The sequence below is a fragment of the Manis pentadactyla genome, chromosome 12 (genome assembly GCF_030020395.1).
Source record: "Manis pentadactyla isolate mManPen7 chromosome 12, mManPen7.hap1, whole genome shotgun sequence".
Classification (NCBI taxonomy): Eukaryota; Metazoa; Chordata; class Mammalia; order Pholidota; family Manidae; genus Manis; species Manis pentadactyla.
Window position 1 is genome coordinate 1987092 of NC_080030.1, and position 19165 is coordinate 2006256.

The following is a 19165-nucleotide window of genomic DNA, read 5'->3' on the forward strand; positions in this document are numbered from 1 at the left end:
CTAGAGCCCATCCCGGAGCTCCCTGAGACCCCTGAGCTGGAGCAACAGCCGGTGTCACCTGCTTCAGACCCTGCGGAGCCGGAGGATGTCCCAGCAGTGGCCTCAGCCCCGGCGCCAGGCCCCAAGCTGGAGCCCCATGAGCCCTCAGGCGTGGGGCCCGGAGACCCTGCCGGAATGGCACCGGGCCTGCCAGAGCCAGAGGCGGGACTGGACCCCACCAGACCCTGTGCCATGATCCCCTGGGACATCCCAGGAGTGGTCTCATGCCCCGAGCTGGAGCCCCTTGAGCCCTCGGGCCCGGGGCGCGTACCACCTACCGGAATGGCACCAAGCACGGCAGAGCCAGAGGCAGGGCCAGCGCCCACCAGCCCCTGTGCCGCGAGCACCCCCTGTGCCGTGAGGGAGGAGCCGCTCACCATCCTGCAGTTCCCCCCCCCCCTGGTGGCTGAGCAGCTGACCCTTATCTGTGCGGTGAGCGGAGCGGGCTCCCGGGGTCGGGGCTGGGCCTTCCCTGTGTCACGGGCTGCCCCAGACCTGCCCTCCCCTGACGTGGGCTCCTGTGATGTGGGCCCACGTCCCAGCTTCCCCACGGACTCACCCTGTGCCCTGAGAGACCCTCCCCACGCCCAAGACTGCACTGACCACAGGGGGACAGTAGGGCTGGCCCTTAGGGGTCCTTGCCGACCAACGAGGAGGAGTGGAGGGAAGGTGGGCAGGGCCTGCCCGGGCTTGGAGGGGCGGGGCAAGGGAGGGGTGCTCAGGGAGGTGCTGCCAGGGCCTTAGGTCCTCGGGCCATCGGCCTGGCAGGCCTCCACAGCCTCCGCACTTCAGAGGCCCCTGCCATGGACCTGACGGCGTGGGAGACACAGACACCAACAAAGTCCCTGGGTGGAGTTGTTTTCGGGGAAACTGCACCTGAGTGGGTACCGGGATCCAAGGGGTGGCAGAATGGGAGGCAGATGCCCCAGGATGGCCGGGTGAGCTGCCTTGTGCTGCAGGGAGGAGGTGAGCGAGGGTGCCTGCGAGCAGAGCCCCTCCGTTCCCCACCACTGTGCGGCGCTGTGCATCCGGTCCTGGGCGCCTCAGTGGACGGGCTCCAAAGCCCGGACGGCCACAAGGCTCACAGCACACCTCCAGCTGCCTGGGCTCCAACTCCAACCGGTGGCTTCCTGGAAAAGGGGCACCAGGAGCACAGCTGGATGACACCCCATGTCACCCCCAGGAGCTGTTCACCAAGGTCAGCCGTTATGAATGCGAGGCCTACATTGCATACAAGCCACAGATGGGAAGAAGGTACCAGCCAGAGAAGGCAAGCATTGAGCACGTGGCCCCCAACATCCATAAGGTCATGAAGCAGTTTGAAGCCACGGTTAGGTTGGTCACCACCTCCTGCCTCGGGACCCCGAGCATGACGGCCCGGCACAGGGCCCGCGTGGTGGAGTTCTGGATCCGGGTGGCCAAGGTGAGTCATGGGACGGCCCCCGGCGTCCATCCTGGCATCTTGGGACCTGCTCCCCGCCTTTGCCAACTCTCATGATGAATGCCTGCGGTCTGCCCCGCACGGTCCCTGGGCCCTCCTGCCAGGGGCGTGCTGACCTGGACTCGCAGGCCCCAGGGGGGGACAGCCATCCCTGCCCCTTCCTTGGGTTGAGCTACAGTCCTCCACCCAGGAGGGCTGCTCACCAGCTACCAGGTGTGCTGGGCTTAAGGACAGGAGTTCGTGGGGGGACAGAGCAGAGAAGCAGGCCACGCTCTCAGCTCTGTCTTCCCTCCCAGGACTGTGAGACCTTCCTGAATTTTGCATCCCTCCACGCGATTCTCTTGGCCTTGCAGTTCCCTCCCGTAGGTCGTCTGAAAAGAACCTGGGGACATGTTTCCTGGTGGGTAGTCCTGTCCCCGGGACCAGGGCACCTGAGGGGACAGGGATACCCCGAGGTCTGGCAGTGTCCCCTCAGATGGCTGGGACTTTCTGGGAGGTGGCAGAGCCTAGGGACAGGGATGGCGGGCTCTTGGAGCCCCCTGTGGGTCAGGCCAGCGATACCCCTGGAGGAATCAGTTTCCCGCAATGTCAGGTGTGGGTTGAAGCCAACTGGAGATCTCGAGCATGCGTTCTGCAGCAGGAGGTCTCTGCCCCAAGGACAGCGACCTGGCCCAAAGCAGATTCGCCCCGGGGAGAACTGGGAATGGAGGCCCCGGGTGGAAACACGCAGCCCCCTCCCCAGGCCACGGAGTGCCCAGGGCCCAGGGCTGTGGTGGATAGCCTCCTGCAGGCTAGTTGATATCTGGGGTCTCCAGGAGAACTGGTCTGCCCCCAGACTCCCCACCTGCTGGCCACATGTCCCCTCCTCCTCTCCCCGCCCCTTAGGAAAAGCTCCAGGATGTTTAAAAAACTTAAAAAGATGGACAAGAAGGCTGACCGGCAGTGGTTCCACGAGGTAAATGGAGGCTAGACGTCTCGAAGGGAGGGGTCCTTGGGGCAAGTCCTCTGCCGTGCTGCGGCCCAGCCTTGGGGCAGACTTGAGGTGTGCGGGGTGAGAGGGGGGAGCTGATGGGGGAAGTAGGGTCCCCCAGGCCCCCAACGGCCTCGTCTGTCTCCCTCCCTGGCCCCACTTGACTGGGGGCCTGGCATCCAGTGAGGACCCAGAGGTCAGGCCCCCGGTCAGGGCTGGGGCTGGCGTGGGGTCGGGAGCAGGGGTGGGGCCCGTGGCTGAGCAAGGTCGGCCTCTCCCTGGGTCCCCTCAGACCGTTACCCTGGGGTGCGGGCCTGCCAGGTGAGCAGGGTCCAGGGAGCACAAGACGGGCTTCAGCTTTCTGCCCATCCCACCTTGTCGTGTGAGGGGAGCGGTGGTGATAGCCAGGTGACAGTGGGTGCTCAGGGCACCCTGGGAGGCAGGGACTTCCCCTGACACTCTGCAGGTGAGGAAGCCTCTCGGGGCGGCTGGCCGCGGCCCAAGGACACAAGAGAGGATGAGTGTGTGCCGGAGCTGGGGTCGCTCTAGGCTGAGAGCCTGCTGGAGGTGGGGACAGCATAGGTGCCAGGGGACTCGCGCAAGGCATCCATCAACCAAGGTCTGGTTGTGGGAGGCCGCGTGGGAGGGGAGCACGAGCACCTGAGTGTCCCGGACCTTGCAGGAGGCGAAGTACCTGTTGACGCGATGGCAGGGGGACCAGAGGACACCCGACTACCAGGAGAATCAGGTGAGAGTGGTGTGGCCTGGTGCCACGAGCCCTGAGCTGCCAGCACTGGGGTGACCAGGAGGGCGATAGCAGCTGGGTACGGGGAGAAGTTGGAGGACAGGTGCAGGGACCACAGGTCCTGGGATTGGCCAAAAGCCAGCCCTGGGAGGGACCGGGAGAGGAGCGCAGGGTGAAGGGAGAAGGGGAGGGAGGCAGCACAGGGTGGTCCAAGGGAGCTGGGGGCTGCGGGTGTGGGGTTCAGGAGGAGCTCTGTGGGCGCCCCTGAGGTAGGCGGGGACTCATCACCTCCCCACCCCCGTGGCACAGGGCATGGTCCCCTTCCTGGGATATATTCTCGATGACGTGCCCATGGACCAACTCCCGGAACATAACGATGAAGTAAGTGAGCCCAGCGGGGCACAGGGGGGCAGGATGGTGAGCTTTGGGGAGGAGAGAGCCCCAGTGAGCCCGCACCTCTCAGCATCTGGCCACCACTACTTCTGAGAGTCTCCCCTCCACCCCAGGAGCTGGACCCATAGGAGAAGACCCACTTAAGCCCCGGTCCTGGCCCCAGGGAAGGCGGGGCTGAGGGCGAGAGGGGCAGCATCTGGGCAGGACTGTCCTCCCCCTCAGGCCCTGCCCAGGGGGAGGCATATTGCTCCTTCAGGGCAGGAAGCACATCAGGGGGCTGGCAGTGCCTTCCCGCCTGAGGCCCCGTCTCCCTGTCTGCCATCACAGAGAGCTGCGTGGGAAGCTTGGCCTCAGCTGCCCAGTCCCCTCCCCGCCTCTCGGTAGCCCCGATCCCGGGCCAGGTCCGGGTGCTGTTTCTGGGCAGGCCTGCCCCTTGGAGGGCCCTGGAGGTCCTCCACCTTGAGAAAGGGTGGGGACGTTCCGGCCTCATTCTGGGCTCAGGGGGCTGTTTCCCATGCACTTTGGCTGCCTTGCTGCCTTCCAGGGTGATGGTATAAAATAAGAGTTGAGTGCCCAGCCATGAAAGGTGAGGGACGGAGTCAAGAACCCCTGGGCAGGACCTTGTCCACCCCGTACCCTGGGTCTAACGTGTCTTGAGAGAGTTAAGCCACACAGAGCTGAGGACACTGAAGGCTTTGTCAGGTGGGGGGTGGGGGTGGCATCAAGGCCGCCTTCCTGGAGCAGGAGCTGGAGACCCAACAGTGGGAACAGGCAGGGCTGGATGGCACTGGAGGGAAGGCGGGTTCCCGTGTGAGCAAAGATCCGGGACCATCCCAGTGCCCCCGCTCCTCACCCCCCTCCTCGTCTGCATCCTGTCCTTCCTCTGCCCCAGGTCATTTCCATCCTAGACGAGATCTGGATTCAAAGGCGCGTGGCCAGGCAGTACGACCTGGAGCCCGATGAGCGCTTCCAGTCCTTTCTCCAGGCCGTAGAGCCCCTGGATGAGGAGCAGAGGTGAGGCCGGCAGGAGGCAGGCGTGGGCTGCAGCTGCCCGCAGGCTCTGGGAGAAGGGACCCTGACGTGTGGCTCCAGGGGCTCACAGGTGTCCCTCTGTCCTGCAGCTACAGCCTGTCCTGCCAGCTGGAGCCAGAGGGCCAGAGGGCCGGCAGAAAGGGACTGTTGCAGTTCTTCAGGCGCCACAAGATTTAAACTTCCTGGCCAGGGCCAGGTGAGTCTCCGGGCGGGGGCGACCGGCAGGGGGTGGGCTGCTCCACAGCCTCAGGGAAGCTACGGGCCACGTTGGGTGTGGGGGCGTCCTAAAGACGGGTGGGGCTGGGGTCCCAGCTCCACGGCCGACCAGTCCTGTCAGACTGACGGGTGGTTCCCCTCCCCCTCTGGGACCCAGCCTCCTCCTCTGTGAGTAGGTGACGCCCAGGAGCCTTCCCGAGACAGGGACCCCCCGGACGCTGGTGATTGACAGGACCCTCCGTGCAGGGCCAGGGGCCCAGAGGGCAGTGGGGACAGGGTGGAAGCAGGATTACGGGGGGATCCCGGGATAACCTGCCTCTTCTGTTCACCTGTGTGGCCCTGCAGCTGCTGTCATCGGGCCCGCGGCCCTGCTGGTGTCCTGGCTGCATGTGGACGAGAGCTTCCCCTTCGGGCAGGTGGCACCTGGCACTCCCAGACCCGAGTCTGCTTCCTGCTCCTCTTCCTCCCCCTGCTCATCCTCCCCCTCTGCTGGGGCAGGTGCTCTGGCACCTCCTCGGTCGGCAGACCCAGGCAGCTCCCCGGGCTGCCGCTGCATCCTCAAGGACCCGTACGTAGCTGCAGCCAATCCGGCCTCCTTCGTGCTGTGTCGTCCCCTCTGCTCGTGGCCCGCTGGACAGAGGCGAGCTGCCCCACCACGCCGAGGGTGTCACCATTTGTGCACGTGGCCTCACGTGTTGTCAACACCACCTGCTGCCTGGGTGCCATCAGCCACCGAGTTGCAGCCACACGGTTCCAGGAAAAGGTGGGGCCGTCCTCACCAGGCCTGGACATTCCCGGGATGGACACGGACACGGCGCAGTGCTGCGTGGAACCACCGCCCCCTGGGTGCCCAGAGGAGGCATCTGAGGATGCAGGGGTGGCCGGCCGCCGCAGGTTCCCAGGGCATGCTCCCAGGGGTGCCCCCTGTGCAACTTCCACCCCTCATCCCTGAGGAGTAGCCTCCCTAGGGATTAAAGACGGCGGGGTGAGAGGTGAGACAGAGACCTCCTCCCAAAACCACATATAATATGAAAATGTAATTCATACAACTCAGCCTGAAAGAATAACAGGAAAGAAGGCTGCGCAGACTGCACACACCTAGAGAAAAGAGCAGACCAAGAAGGCTGCGCAGACTGCACACACCTAGAGAAAAGAGCAGACCTCACGGAACAGGGTAAGGTACCAAAGCTGTGACCCGGCGGGACTCGAGCCCTTCCCCCACCCCAGCGCATCGGCGGGAGGAAGAGACACAGACCAGGGACGGAGTGGACGCCTGGCACTGCTGAACACCCAGCCCTGGAGATCTGTTCGGAGCACAAACCTACATTGCATGGTGCTCTGGTGATTAGTGGGGCTGGAATACCTGGAGAGATGGAGATTCCCGCTGCTTGTGGAGAACAGGCATTCATATCCGGCTGCTCTGGGCGGGCAGTCTCAAAACCTTCCTAAAACCAAGAGGGCTGCTAAAGGGGCGAGGATTGCACAGAGCTTACTGCTCAGGAGAAAGGACAGGTAGACAGAATTGGGCGGGTGCACTCTGCCCAGCAGGTTGGGAACTTAAAACCATCTTCAGGCGCTACATCCCCCTGGCTGGCTACGCAGCTGCACGGACCCCCACGCTGATATGCAGCCTGCTGTGTCTTCCTCCTGGCTAGCCTGCACCTGGCTCGCAAACCGGCTGCCCCTGCCCTGGCATCAGGCCAGCCAGAGGGACGTCCCACACAAAGCACAGAGGCTTACACCTGTGTGTTCCGCCACTGGTTCTGGCAGTGGAGACAGGCATAGCAGCCGGGAAACAGGAAACAGCTCTTTCCTCCCCCAAGGCACCAGCACCACTCCCCTGCGACCCCCGCCACGTACAAATATGAAACGTCAAAAGAACCTCGTTCAAAGCAAACTCTCAACACCAGACAAAGGATCGAGTGAGACTGAATTAATAAATCTTCCTGAAAGAGATTTCAAAATAAAAATCATAAACATGTTCATGGAGGTACAGAAGAATGTTCAAGAACTCAGCAACGAATTTAGGACACAGACCCAATCGTTGAAGAGCACAATAGAGGGTATTAAAAGCCTGTTAGATACGGTGGAGAAGATGATAAAGAGAAATCAGGGAAGAGGAATACAAAGAAGCTGAGGAACAGAGAGAAAAAAGGATCTCTAGGAATGAAAGAATACTGCGAGAAATGTGTGACCCATCCAAACGGAGCAATATTCGTATTATAGGGGTAGCAGAAGAAGAAGAAGAGAGAAAAATGGGAGGAAAGTGTCTTTCAGGAGGTCATTGCTGAAAACTTCCCCAATCTCGGGAAGGACATAGTCTCTGAGGCCATGGTAGTGCTCAGATCGCCCAACACAAGGGACCCAAGGAGGATAACACCAAGACATATAATAATTAAAATGGCAAACATCAAGGATAACGACAGACTATTAAAAGCAGCCAGAGAGAGAAATTAGATCACATACAAAGGAAGACCCATCAGGCTATCATCAGACTTCTCAGCAGAAACCTCACAGGCCAGAAGGGTGTGGCATGGTATATTTAACGCAATGAAGCAGAAGGGCCTCGAACCAAGAATACTTTATCCGGCAAGATTATCATGTAAACTTGAAGGAGGGATTAAACAATTTTCGGATAAGCAAAAGCTGAGAGAATTTAGCTCCCACAAACCATCCCTACAGTGTATTTTCGAGGGACTGCTGTAGGTGGAAGTGTTCCCAGGGTTAAATAACTGTCACCAGAGGTAATCAAAATGGATAGACAGAGAGTCCAGAATATGATCCCTAACATATAAAGAATGGAGAAGGAAAGAGGGGGAGGGGGAAAAAAGCCTTTAGATTGTGTTTGTGATAGCATACTAAGTGAGTTAAGTTAGGCTCTTAGGAAGGAAGTTACCCTTGAACCTTTGGTAACCACAAACCTAAAGCCTGCAATGGTAATAAGGACATACCTACGGATAACCACCCTAAATGTAAATGGTCTGAATGCACCAATCAAAAGACACAGAGTCACTGAATGGATAAAAAAACAAGACCCAACTATATGCTGCCTACAAGAGACTCACTTCAAACCCAAAGACATACAAAGACTAAAAGTGAAGGGATGGAAAAAGATATTTCAAGCAACTAACAGGGAGAAAAAAGCAGGGGTTGCAGTACTTTTATCAGACAAAACAGACTTCAAAACAAAGTCACAAGAGACAAAGAAGGACATTACATGATGATAAAGGGGTCAATCCAACAAGAGGATATAACCATTATAAATATCTATGCACCCAACACAGTATCACTTACATATGTGAAACAAATACTAACAGAATTCAAAGGGGAACTAGAATGCAATGCATTCATTATAGGACACTTCAACGCTCCACTCACTCCAAAGGACAGATCAACCAGACAGAACATAAGGAGACAGAGCCATTGAACAACACATCAGAACAGATGGACCTACTGGACGTCTACAGAAGTCTCCACCCAGAAGCAACAGGATACACATTCTTCTCAAGTGCACATGGAACATTCTCAAGAAGAGATCATATACTAGGCCACAAAAAGAGCCCCAGTAAATTCAAAAAGATTGAAATTGTCCGAACCAGCTTCTCACACAACAAGGGTATGAAACTAGAAATAAATTACGCAAAGAAAATGAAAAAGCCTACAAACACATGGAGACTTAACAACATGCTTCTAAACAACCAACGGATCAATGACCAAATAAAAACAGAGATCAAGCAATATATGGAGACAAACGACAACAATAATTCAACAACACAAAACCTGTGGGACACAGACAAGGCGGTGTAAGAGGGAAGTACATGGCAATACAGGCCTACCTCGGGAAAAAAGAACAATCCAATATGAACAGTCGAAACTCACAATTAACCAAACTAGAAAAAGAACAACAAATGAGGCCCAAAGTCAGTAGAAGGAGGGACATAATAAAGATTAGAGCAGAAATAAATAAAATTGAGAAGAATAAAACAATAGGAAGAATCAATGAAAGCAGGAGCTGGTTCTTGGAGAACAGAAACAAAATAGATAAACCCCTAGCCAGACTTATCAAGAAAAAAAGAGTCGACATGATGCATAAACAGAATCAAAAATGAGAAAGGAAGAATTACTACGGACACCACAGAGATACAGAGAAGTATTAGAGAATACTATGAAAAATTATATGCTAACAAACCGGATAACCTAGGAGAAATGGACAACTTTCTACAAAAATACAACCTTCCAAGGCTGACCCAGAAAGAAACAGAAGATCTGAACAGACCAATTACTAGCAACAAAATTGAATTTGTAATAATAAAAGTACCTAAGAACAAAACCCCTGGAATAGAGGGCTTCACCACTGAATTTTATCAAACATTTAGTGAAGACCTAATGACTATCCTCCTTAAAGTTTTCCAAAATGTAGAAAAGGAAGGAATACTTCCAAACTCATTCTATGAGGCCAGCATCATCCTCATACCAAAGACCAGGCAAGCACACCACAAATATAGAAAATTACAGACCAACATCCCTGATGAACATAGATGCAAAAATACTCAACGAAATATTAGCAAACCGAATTCAAAAATACATCAAAAAGATCATCCATCATGATCAAGTAGGATTTATTGCGGAGAAGCAAGGATTGGTACAATATTAGAAAATCCATCATCATCATCCAGATCAACAGAAAGAAGGACAAAAACCAGATGAGCATCTCCATGGATGCCAAAAAAGCATTCGACAAAATTCAACATCTATTCAAGATAAAAACTCTCAACAAAATGGGCACAGAGGGCAAGCGCCTCAACATAATAAAGGCCATAGATGACAGGCCCACAGCCAACATCATAGTGACAGCGAGAAGCTGAAAGCCTTTCCCTCTGAGATCCGAAACAAGACAGGGATGCCCACTCTCCCCACTTTTCATCAACATAGTACTGCAGGTCCTTGCCGCAGCAATCCGAAAGCGCAAAGAAATAAAAGGCATCCAGATCGGTAAGGGAGTCAAACTGTCCCTGTCTGCAGATTACATGATATTGTACATAAAAAACCCTAAAGAATGCACTCCAACACTACGAGAACTAATACCTGAATTCAGCAAAGTTGCAGGATACAAAACTTGGCAGCACGGGCGGAGGGCTGCTCTGGGCCCAGGCACGGGGCTCTGGGGACTGCCCGTCATCGGACCCCACAGAGAAGCCATGTGGCCGAGGCTGCCAGCAGCATCGATGCCCGCAGCTGCGGCTCCAGGGGCCGGGACGTCAGGAGCCTGTCCCATCCTCCGCTGCAGCGGGCAGATCCTCTGGGTGCCAAGTGTACGGACACAGCCCCGGCCCCTCCCTTCAGGGGAGGCCTGCTGGCCAGAGGGGCAGCTGGCCACCGGAGGAGGGGAGGCCCTGGCCCTTGCTGCCCCCCACTGTTTTTTCAGAAAATATGTTTTACCTTAATAATAAAAAAAAAAAGAAATAGCCTCCCTGAGGGCAGTGTGATGTGGATGTTGTCCCTGGGGGTCACCCCTGTGCAGGTGGGATGCACTCAGGGAGAGGACTGCCCCCACACTGCTCTTTCTTCTCAAAGCTCTGCCCCACAGGCAGACATCGTGTGCCCCCCGACCCACCCCGGCCCTCAAACTCTCTGACCCAGGGTGGTCCCGACCTGTGTATGCCAGGTTGCCCTCCATCCTCCGTCCTCGCCCATAAGGTGCTCAGGAAGAGCGGGGTGCTCTAAGCCCCAGGCGGGCACACCTTGGCAGCACTGGGGAGGGCTGCTCAAAAAGAACCTGGGCCTTTCTGCCTGTCACCTATAGATTATGATCAGACATGAAAATCTACTGATTAGAAGCCCCGGGGTGTCTCCTCATGGCTGGGACACCAATGCACATGTACTCCAAGTAGATCCCAGGGCTGCACGCCACCAGTCTAGCACTGTCCCATTTGATGAGACACAGCTGCCCCACACATTTCAGAAATTCCGTTGCAAAAAATGTGGAACTTGGTCTCTCAAAGCACCTCCAAGAGGTGCATGCCTTCCATTGGGGGGCTTTCTCTGAGCCCAATTTCTCCACACTTCACACCTCACAGCACCCCTCAAAGCTCCCAGGACCCCAGTCCTTCCCCATGGTGCCCCTCAGCCGCCCACCCCCAGGCCAGGCTGGTGTGAGGCCCCTGGTGTCCCGCTCCTGGGTCCTGGCTGAGTGGCCTGAAATCTGTGACAAAAGGCTGGGGAGGCTGAGCGGAGGCACTTGGCTCTGATTCTCCCCACACTGCTCCCCCAGGGCTCTCAGGACGTGTTCACCCTCCCAGGAGGGGAGGCCTGGCCTGGAGGGGAGTTCCAGGATCAGCACAAACACCCCCTTTGGGGGCTCCAGGCTGGAGACAGTCTCCAGGCCTTACGCTGCAGGTGGAGCCCCAGACTGGGGACTGGGGAAGCGGACGTGGGCCCACCTGACAGCCTCAGGTGACCACGTGACAGGAGGTAAAATCGGGACACCCAGGCCACCCTCCTTTCCTTTCCCTGGCCCTGCCCACAGCACCCTCAGAGCCATCTGCCTGCACGGTGGTCCCAGGGATGACCTCAGGCTCCCCGGCCACATAGGGAGGTAGGTTTGGGCAGGAGGAGGGCACACGGGCCCCTGGCAGGGCAGGGGCCCAGGTCAGACCTGTCATCCTGCACGGCCCACCAGCCTCAACCTGACACAGGAGAGCTCTGGGCCCAGAAACAAAGCAGCAGCCCTGGGCCTGCTGGGTGGTCACTGGGCCAGCGGTCCGTCCTGCCCCGGGTCTGTGCAGGGGCCCCAAGCGCGCTACGGCCTAGACCGCTGGTGCTGGGACACCAGGCTCACACGGCGGCGTGGCCACCCTGACTGTGGGCTGCAGCGCACCCTCTCCACCCGGCGTGTGCTGGGGAGGTGGCAGGGCCCTCCGGCCGCTGGTGCGCTCCTCTGCACCCAGGCACCGGCTCTGGGGGCTCCCCGTCTTCGGGCTCTTCAGAGAAGCTGATGCTGGTGTTCTTGTTCGCAGGCTCAGAGAATGAACTTTGCAAACACTCAAGGTAGGAGAGCATGTGCGAGGCTTTTATTTAGACATAAAGCAGAGGACAGAGCTCCTGGCTTGCCCCTGCCCGGAGGGGACAAGACAGCCCCGGGGTGATGCACTGTCTAGGGGATTTAGAGGCAGGTGAGGGACAAAGGGCCAGGGATGCACACCTGCTAAACGGTCCCCAAATGCTTACCTTCGAAGAGACACTAAGTTTCTTACCAGTCTTCCAGATTATTTTGCTTACTTGCCAGTATTACTTGCCTACGTTGCACATCATTTGATTAGGGCTAGAGGAAGAAAAGCAGCATCTGGGTAGTTGAAGAAAATAAGCCGGGCCTTTGAGCAGGCGACGGTACATTTTACAATAGCCTCATTTAATGGACACAGTGAAGACATGGGCTATGCTGCGGTCTTTTCTTATGTGGGGGATATTCAAACATTTCAGGACAAGTCACTCCTGGCTTTTTAGTTATAATTAATCTCACACAAGAACGCTTATATTACTTTAGAGAATGAATGTGACTGACTTTGCTTAATTGTTTAATATGGAGTTTCAGTAGGGGTTTTATTCCGGAGGCCCTCACCCTGCTCTGCCTGCACCCACGGTCCCTGCCTCACCAGCACTGAGGCTCCGTGGCTTCCCTCCCCAGCTGCCATTCCCTCCTAGTTCCCCCTCCAGGCTTCCCTTCCACACTCCCCAAGCTCTCTGTTCCCATGCTCGCACCCCTCTCCCCTCCACCGCCCTCCCAGCCTTCTCCTTCCCCCACCCCTCCCCTGGGCTGGGACGCCTGTTAGGAGGGCTTTGTGCATTTTTCTCGGTTCTTGTCCCCGCCGCGGCAAAGAACTGAAACGCAGAGACACAGTAGTGAAGTCGAGTTAAAGTTTTATTTACGGAGAGAAAGTGCACACTCAGAGAGAGGGGAGTGTGGGCAACCTCAGAGAGAAAGGCGCATTGAAAGGTTTTTTTGAAAGGCGCATGAAGGATTTTTCAGGAATGTGACAAAGGGCTAGGGGTGTGGACCTGTGAAGTGGTCTCAAGATGAGACATGACGTTTCTTATCAGTCCTCCCGGTAATTCTGCAAAATTAGCTTAACACAAGAAATGCACTGCTCGGATTCCCTCCAGAATAGCAGCTTCCTGGTTTGGGAGCATATCAATTAAGACTGCCTTCCCTGCCTCCAAGGTGGGCTGAGTTATTGTATGTTCGCTGAAGAGTATGTTATGTGTGGATAAAATGAAAATTCCTGGGGCCAGGATTCTCACCTGGGCCTAGTCGGCTAGCTCACTACACATGTGGGCAATAGGTTGCTACTGACTCTATAGAAAGAGCTCCACCCAGTGCTCTGGGTGACACGGTGACACGGCCGCGAGGCTGCAGGAGAGCAGAGCAGAGGCTGGAGTGGTGGCAGCGCTGAGGTCAGAGGCCTAGAGGATGTCTGCAGGACGGCTGTGCAGGCAGAGAGGCCCAGAGGCAGAGACCGGCTTGCTGCATGCAGACTCGCTCTGATTGGATGGGATGTTAGGGATTGACCTGCCACGGTGGAAATAAAGTTGGGTAAAGCCCTTTCACCCCAAGAACGTTTTACTGTCATTTCTTTGGTCACATTGAATCCATAGCGAAATTGCCCAGGGTTGAAACCCATTGGCAGGACATTAAAAATCTCACTTCTTCACTTCCTGGGTTTTGAAATGCAATCTTAGCTTTAAGACAGAATCTTTCCTGTCTTACTGTGCTGTTATGGCTGGGCTAGCTTGCTAAGTGAACTGTCCAGTCCGCAAATTACTTGATATGGGGATGGAGGAGGAAAAACAGCATATAGGTAAAGGTAAAAAAATAAGCTGGGCCTTTAAGCAGGCTAAGTGAGTCTCACCATGACATGATTTACTAAACACAATAAAGACAAGGGTATGCCGAGAGACGTTCCTTTGTCTGGGGAACACTCAAGCATTCCAGGCCAGTTACTCCTGGCTTCTGGAACTTTAACTGATCTCACTGGAGAATGCCTATATTCTTAGTTTGCTATTTTTACCCTAGAGAAGGGACAAGCAGAAGGTGCCAAAGAGCCCCGTGCACCTTATTAAGAAGTGCAGACTCTATTTCATACGCAATATGATTCTGAGCAGCGAAATATGATCACTTTCTTATAGGTAGGTCATCTAGCAGTAGTGAGGGGAAAGAATTTAAGTGGGAGGCACTGAAGGATTGGGGGTCAAGTAGGAGGCCACTGCGCAGCTTAGGGGAGAGACGGTGAGGGCTTGGAAACCCACTGTGGTGGTGACAACCGAGAGGAGACACAGACGTGAGAAAGAGCAAAGTCACTGGAACCGGGCCTGACTCGCTATGCGCGGGATGGAAGGCGAAGCCGTCTCCCGGGTTTCTTCCTGGGATGGCGGGGGACAGGTTCCGATACTGGTAAGAAAGTTGTGGGCAGAGGAAGATAATGGACTAAGTTTGGAAGACTTTAGGTTTGGGATACTTGTGAGTAACCTAGGAAGAATTAATATTGTCAAAATGGTAATCCTACCTAAGGCAATCTACAGATTCAAATGCAAACCCTATCAAAATACCAACAGCACTCTTCAACGAACCGGAACCAAGCGTTCTAACCTTCATAGGGAACCACAAAAGACCCCGAATAGCCAAAGCAATCCTGAGAAGGAACAATAAAGCCGGGGGGATGTCACTTCCAAACTTCAAATCTTAGTAGATCTGCATAAGAAGTCAAGATCTACTACAAAGACACAGTAATCAAGACAATTTGGTACTGGCACAAGAACAGACCCACAGACCAGTGGAACACAATAGAGATTCCAGACATTAACCCAAACATATACGGTCAATTAATAGACGATAAAGGAGCCGTGGATTCATCATGGGGAAATGACAGCCTCTTCAACAGCTGGCGTTGGCAAAACTGGACAGCTACATGCAAGAGAATGAAACTGGACCATTGTCTAACCCCACACACAAGAGGAAAGTCAAAATGGGTCAAAGACCTGAATGTAAGTCATGAAACCATAAAACTCTTAGAAAAAACATAGGAAAAAAAATCTCCTGGACACAAACAGGAGCAACTTCTTCATGAACATATCTCCCCAGGCAAGGGAAACAAAAGCAAAAATGAACAAGTGGGACTATATCAAGCTGAAAAGCTTCTGTACAGCAAAGGACACCATCAACAGAACAAAAAGACATCCTACAGTATGGGAGAATATGTTCATAAATGACATGTCCGATAAAGGGTTGACATCCAAAATATATAAAGACCTCACGAACCTCAACAGACAAAAAGCAAATAATCCATTTAGAAAACGGGCACAGGATTAGAACAGACACTTCTCCAAAGAAGAAATTCAGATGGCCTACAGGCACATGAAAAGCTGCTCCGCATCGCTAATCATCAGATGAATGCAAATTAAAAACTGACAAACAACAAATGTTGGCGAGGATGTGGAGAAAGGGGAACCGTCTTACTTAGACTGCTGGTGGGAATGTAAATTAGTTCAACCATTGTGGAAAGCAGTATGGAGGTTCCTCAAAAATCTCTAAATAGAAATACCATTGACCCCGGAATTCCACTCCTAGGAATTTACCCTAAGAATGCAGCAGCCCACTTTGAAAAAGACATATGCACCCCTGTTTATCGCAGCACAATTTACAATAGCCAAGAAATGGAAGCAACCTAAGTGTCCCTCAGTAGATGAATGGATAAAAAGAAAGATGTGGTACATATACACAATGGAATATTATACAGCCAGAAGAAGAAGAAAATCAGGCTACCATTTGCAACAACATAGATGGAGTTAGAGGGTATTATGCTCAGTGAAATAAGCCAGGCAGAGAAAGACAAGTATCAAATGATTTCACTCATCTGTGGAGTATAACAACAAAGAAAAAAAACCTGAAGGAACAAAACAGCAGCAGACTCGCAGAACCCAAGAATGGACTAACAGTTACCAAAGGGAAAGGGACTGGGGAGGATGGGTGGGAAGGGAGGGATCAGTGGAAAAAAAGGGGCATTACTATTAGCAGACATAATACAGGGGGGCCACGTGGAGGGCTGTACAACACAGAGAAGACAAGTAGTGATTCTATAGCACCTTACTATGCTGAAGGACACTGATTGTAATCGGGTATGTGGGGGGGACTTGATGATGGGGGGAGTCTAGTAAACATAATGTTGCTCATGTAACCGTAGCTTGATACCAAAAAATAATCATAATAACAACTTAATAAAAAATTGAAAAAAAAGATTATCATTTAAATTTGAAGGAGGGATTAAACAATCTCCAGATAAGCAAAAGCTGAGAGAATTTAGCTCCCACCAACCGTCTCTACAGTGTATTTTCGAGGGACTGCTATAGGTGGAAGTGTTCCTAACATTAAATAGCTGTCACCAGAAGTAACAAAAGGGGATAGACAAAGAGTACAGAATATGACACCTAATATATAAAGAATGAGGAGGGAAAATTTTAAAAACAGCCTCCTTTAGATTGTTTGTAATAGCACACTTAACTGAGTTAAGTTAGATTCTTAGATAGTAAGGAAGGTGAGGCACCCTTGAACCTTTGGTCACCACGAACCTAAAGCCTGCAGTGGCAATAAAGACATACCTATTGATAATCACCCTAAGTGTAAATGGTCTGAACGCACCAATCAAAAGACACAGAGTCACTGAATGGATAAAACAACAAGAACCATCTATACGCTGCCTACAAGAGACGACTCACTGCAAACCCAAGGACATACAAAGACTAAAAGTCAAGGGATGGAAAAAGATATTTCATGCAACTAATAGGGAGGAAAAAGCAGGTGTTGCAGTACTTGTATTAGACAAAATAGACTTTAAAACAAAGAAAGTCACAAGAGACAAAGACAGACACCACATAATGATAAAGGGGTCAATCCAACAAGAGGATATAAGCATTATAAATATCTATGCACCCAACACAGGAGCACCTACATATGTGAAACAAATGTGAACAGAATTAAAAGGGGAAACAGAATCAATGCATTCATTTTAGGAGACTTCAACACTCCACTCACTCCAAAGAACAGATCAACCAGACAGAAAATAAGTAAGGAGACAGAGGCACTGAACAACACATTGGAACAGATGGACCTGACAGACATCTACAGAACTCTCCACTCAAAAGCAGCAGGATACACATTCTTCTCAAGTGCACATGGAACATTTTCAAGAACAGATCATATACTAGGCCACAAAAAGAGCCTCAGTAAATTCAAAAGGACTGAAATTGTACGAACCAGCTTCTCAGACCACAAGGGTATGAAACTAGAAGTAAATTACACACAGATGACGAAAACGCCTACAATCACATGGAGGCTTAACAACATGCTCCTAAATAACCACTGGCTCAATGACCAAATAAAAACAGAGATCAAGCAATATATGGCGAGAAATGACAACAATAATTCAACAACGCAAAATCTGTGGGATGCAGCAAAGACACCGCCGAGAGGGAAGTACATTGCAACACAGGCCTACCTCAGGAAAGAAGGACAATCCCATATGAACACTCTAAACTCACAATTACCCAAACTAGACAAAGAAGAAAAATTGAGGCCCAAAGTCAGTAGAGGGAGGGACATAATAAAGAGCAGAGCAGAAATAAATAAAATAGAGAGGAATAAAACAATACAGAGAATCAATGAAAGCAGGAGCTGGTTCTTCGAGAAAATAAACAAAATAGTAAACCCCTAGCCAGACTTACCAAGAAAAAAAGAGAGTCAACGCACATGAACAGAATCAGCAAATGAGAAAGGAAAAATCAGTACTGACACCACAGAAATATGAAGAATTATGAGAGAATACTATGAAAAATTATATGGAAAGGAACTGGATAACCTAGAAGAAACGGTCAACTCTCGAGAAAAACGCAACCTCCCACGGCTGAGCCAGGAAGAAACAAAACCTGGACAGACCAGTGACCGGCAGGGACACTGCCCCGGGAATCCCCAACGGCAAGGACGACAGGCACCTCGGGAAAACACTCTTAATTCCGAAGGCGCGGCCCCCGGCGGCCTGTCCCCCGCCGCCCCGCCGCGGGTCCCGCCGGGCCCCTCAGCTCGCCCGGCCCTCGCCCTCGAGGCCGCCGCCGAGAACCTCCACACGCGGCAAGACGCCCTCCGGCCTCCCCGCCTGCGCGGCCCCCGGATTCCCCGTCCCGGGCGGCGGCGGCGCGGCCCCCGGCCGGGCCCAGCGAGGACCCACCACCCGCGCCGCCCGCCGAGCCCTCGCACGGCCGCCCCCTCACCGGCTCGCCCGCGCCCGCAGGCGGAGGCAGAGGTCCCCGCGCCCCGTCAGGCCCCGCCGCGCCCCGCGGCCACGTACCTTCCGGCCCGCAGAGCCGTCGCTGTCGCCTTCACCCCTGAAGCGGGGCCCGCTCGGGACGCTCCGCCGCAGGTCCGCCGGGAGGAAGGCGCAGCCGAGCACAGCGCGGGTCCACCCTCACGTGGTCTCCGCGGGGCCCGCTGCGCGGACGGGACGGCGGCCCGGAGCATGGACGGAGCCGCGGGAGCTGCCTCTGCCTACGGCGCTCGCGAGGCTCCCGACTCTTGAATGTGGCGGCGGCGGCGCCTGCAGCTACTAAGCCGCCGCCGGACTCACTGGTTCTGCGCGCTCGCCCAATGGCTGCCTGCTCCGCGGCGCCGCCTTGCTTATTGGCCACGAGTGCCGTCAGTCGGAGGCGGGCCTGCCCGCGACCTGCGCGCTCATTGGCCGCGAGGGCCGTCAGGCGCGGGCTGTCATTTTCTTCGATATACTTTCTGATTTTTCATGAGATGACCCACGCGTTATTTTTTTTTAATTAATCAATTAACTTATTTAGGTGTCCTTAGTGCACAATCACATGAGCAACAATGTGGTTACTAGATTCCCTCCATTATCGAGTCCCCCCCACACACCCCATTACAGTCACTGACGATCCTCGTAGTGAGACGCTGTAGACTCACTACTTGTCGTCTCCGTGTTGTACCGCCCTCCCCGCGCCCCTCCTGCATTATGTGTGCTGATCCTGATGCCCCTCGCTCCCCTTGTCCCTCCCTCCCTTCCCACCCACCCTCCAGAGTCCCTTTCCCTTTGGTAACTGTCAGTCCAGAACTGTCAGTTCTGTGAGTCTGCGGCTGTTTTGTTCCTTCAGTTTTTGCTTTGTTCTTATGCTCCACACGAGTGAAATCATTTGCTGCTTGTCTTTCTCCGCCTGGCTTATTTCACTGAGCGTAATACCCTCTAGCTCCGTCCATGTTGTAGCAAATGGTAGGATTCGTTTT

At 53.7% G+C, this 19165-nt stretch overlaps 1 protein-coding gene across 1 annotated transcript; it reads right to left on the reverse strand.

The window, feature by feature from the left end:
* Positions 1-884: 884 nt before the first annotated feature.
* Positions 885-4078, reverse strand: LOC130679979 (uncharacterized). Its single transcript, XM_057489674.1, has 2 exons — positions 1265-4078; positions 885-1169 (listed from the first exon to the last, which is right to left on the reverse strand). The coding sequence occupies exon 1, from the start codon at positions 4076-4078 to the stop codon at positions 2996-2998; it is 1083 nt and encodes a 360-aa protein (XP_057345657.1). The 3' UTR covers positions 885-1169; positions 1265-2995.
* Between the last annotated feature and the right edge of the window lie 15087 nt (positions 4079-19165).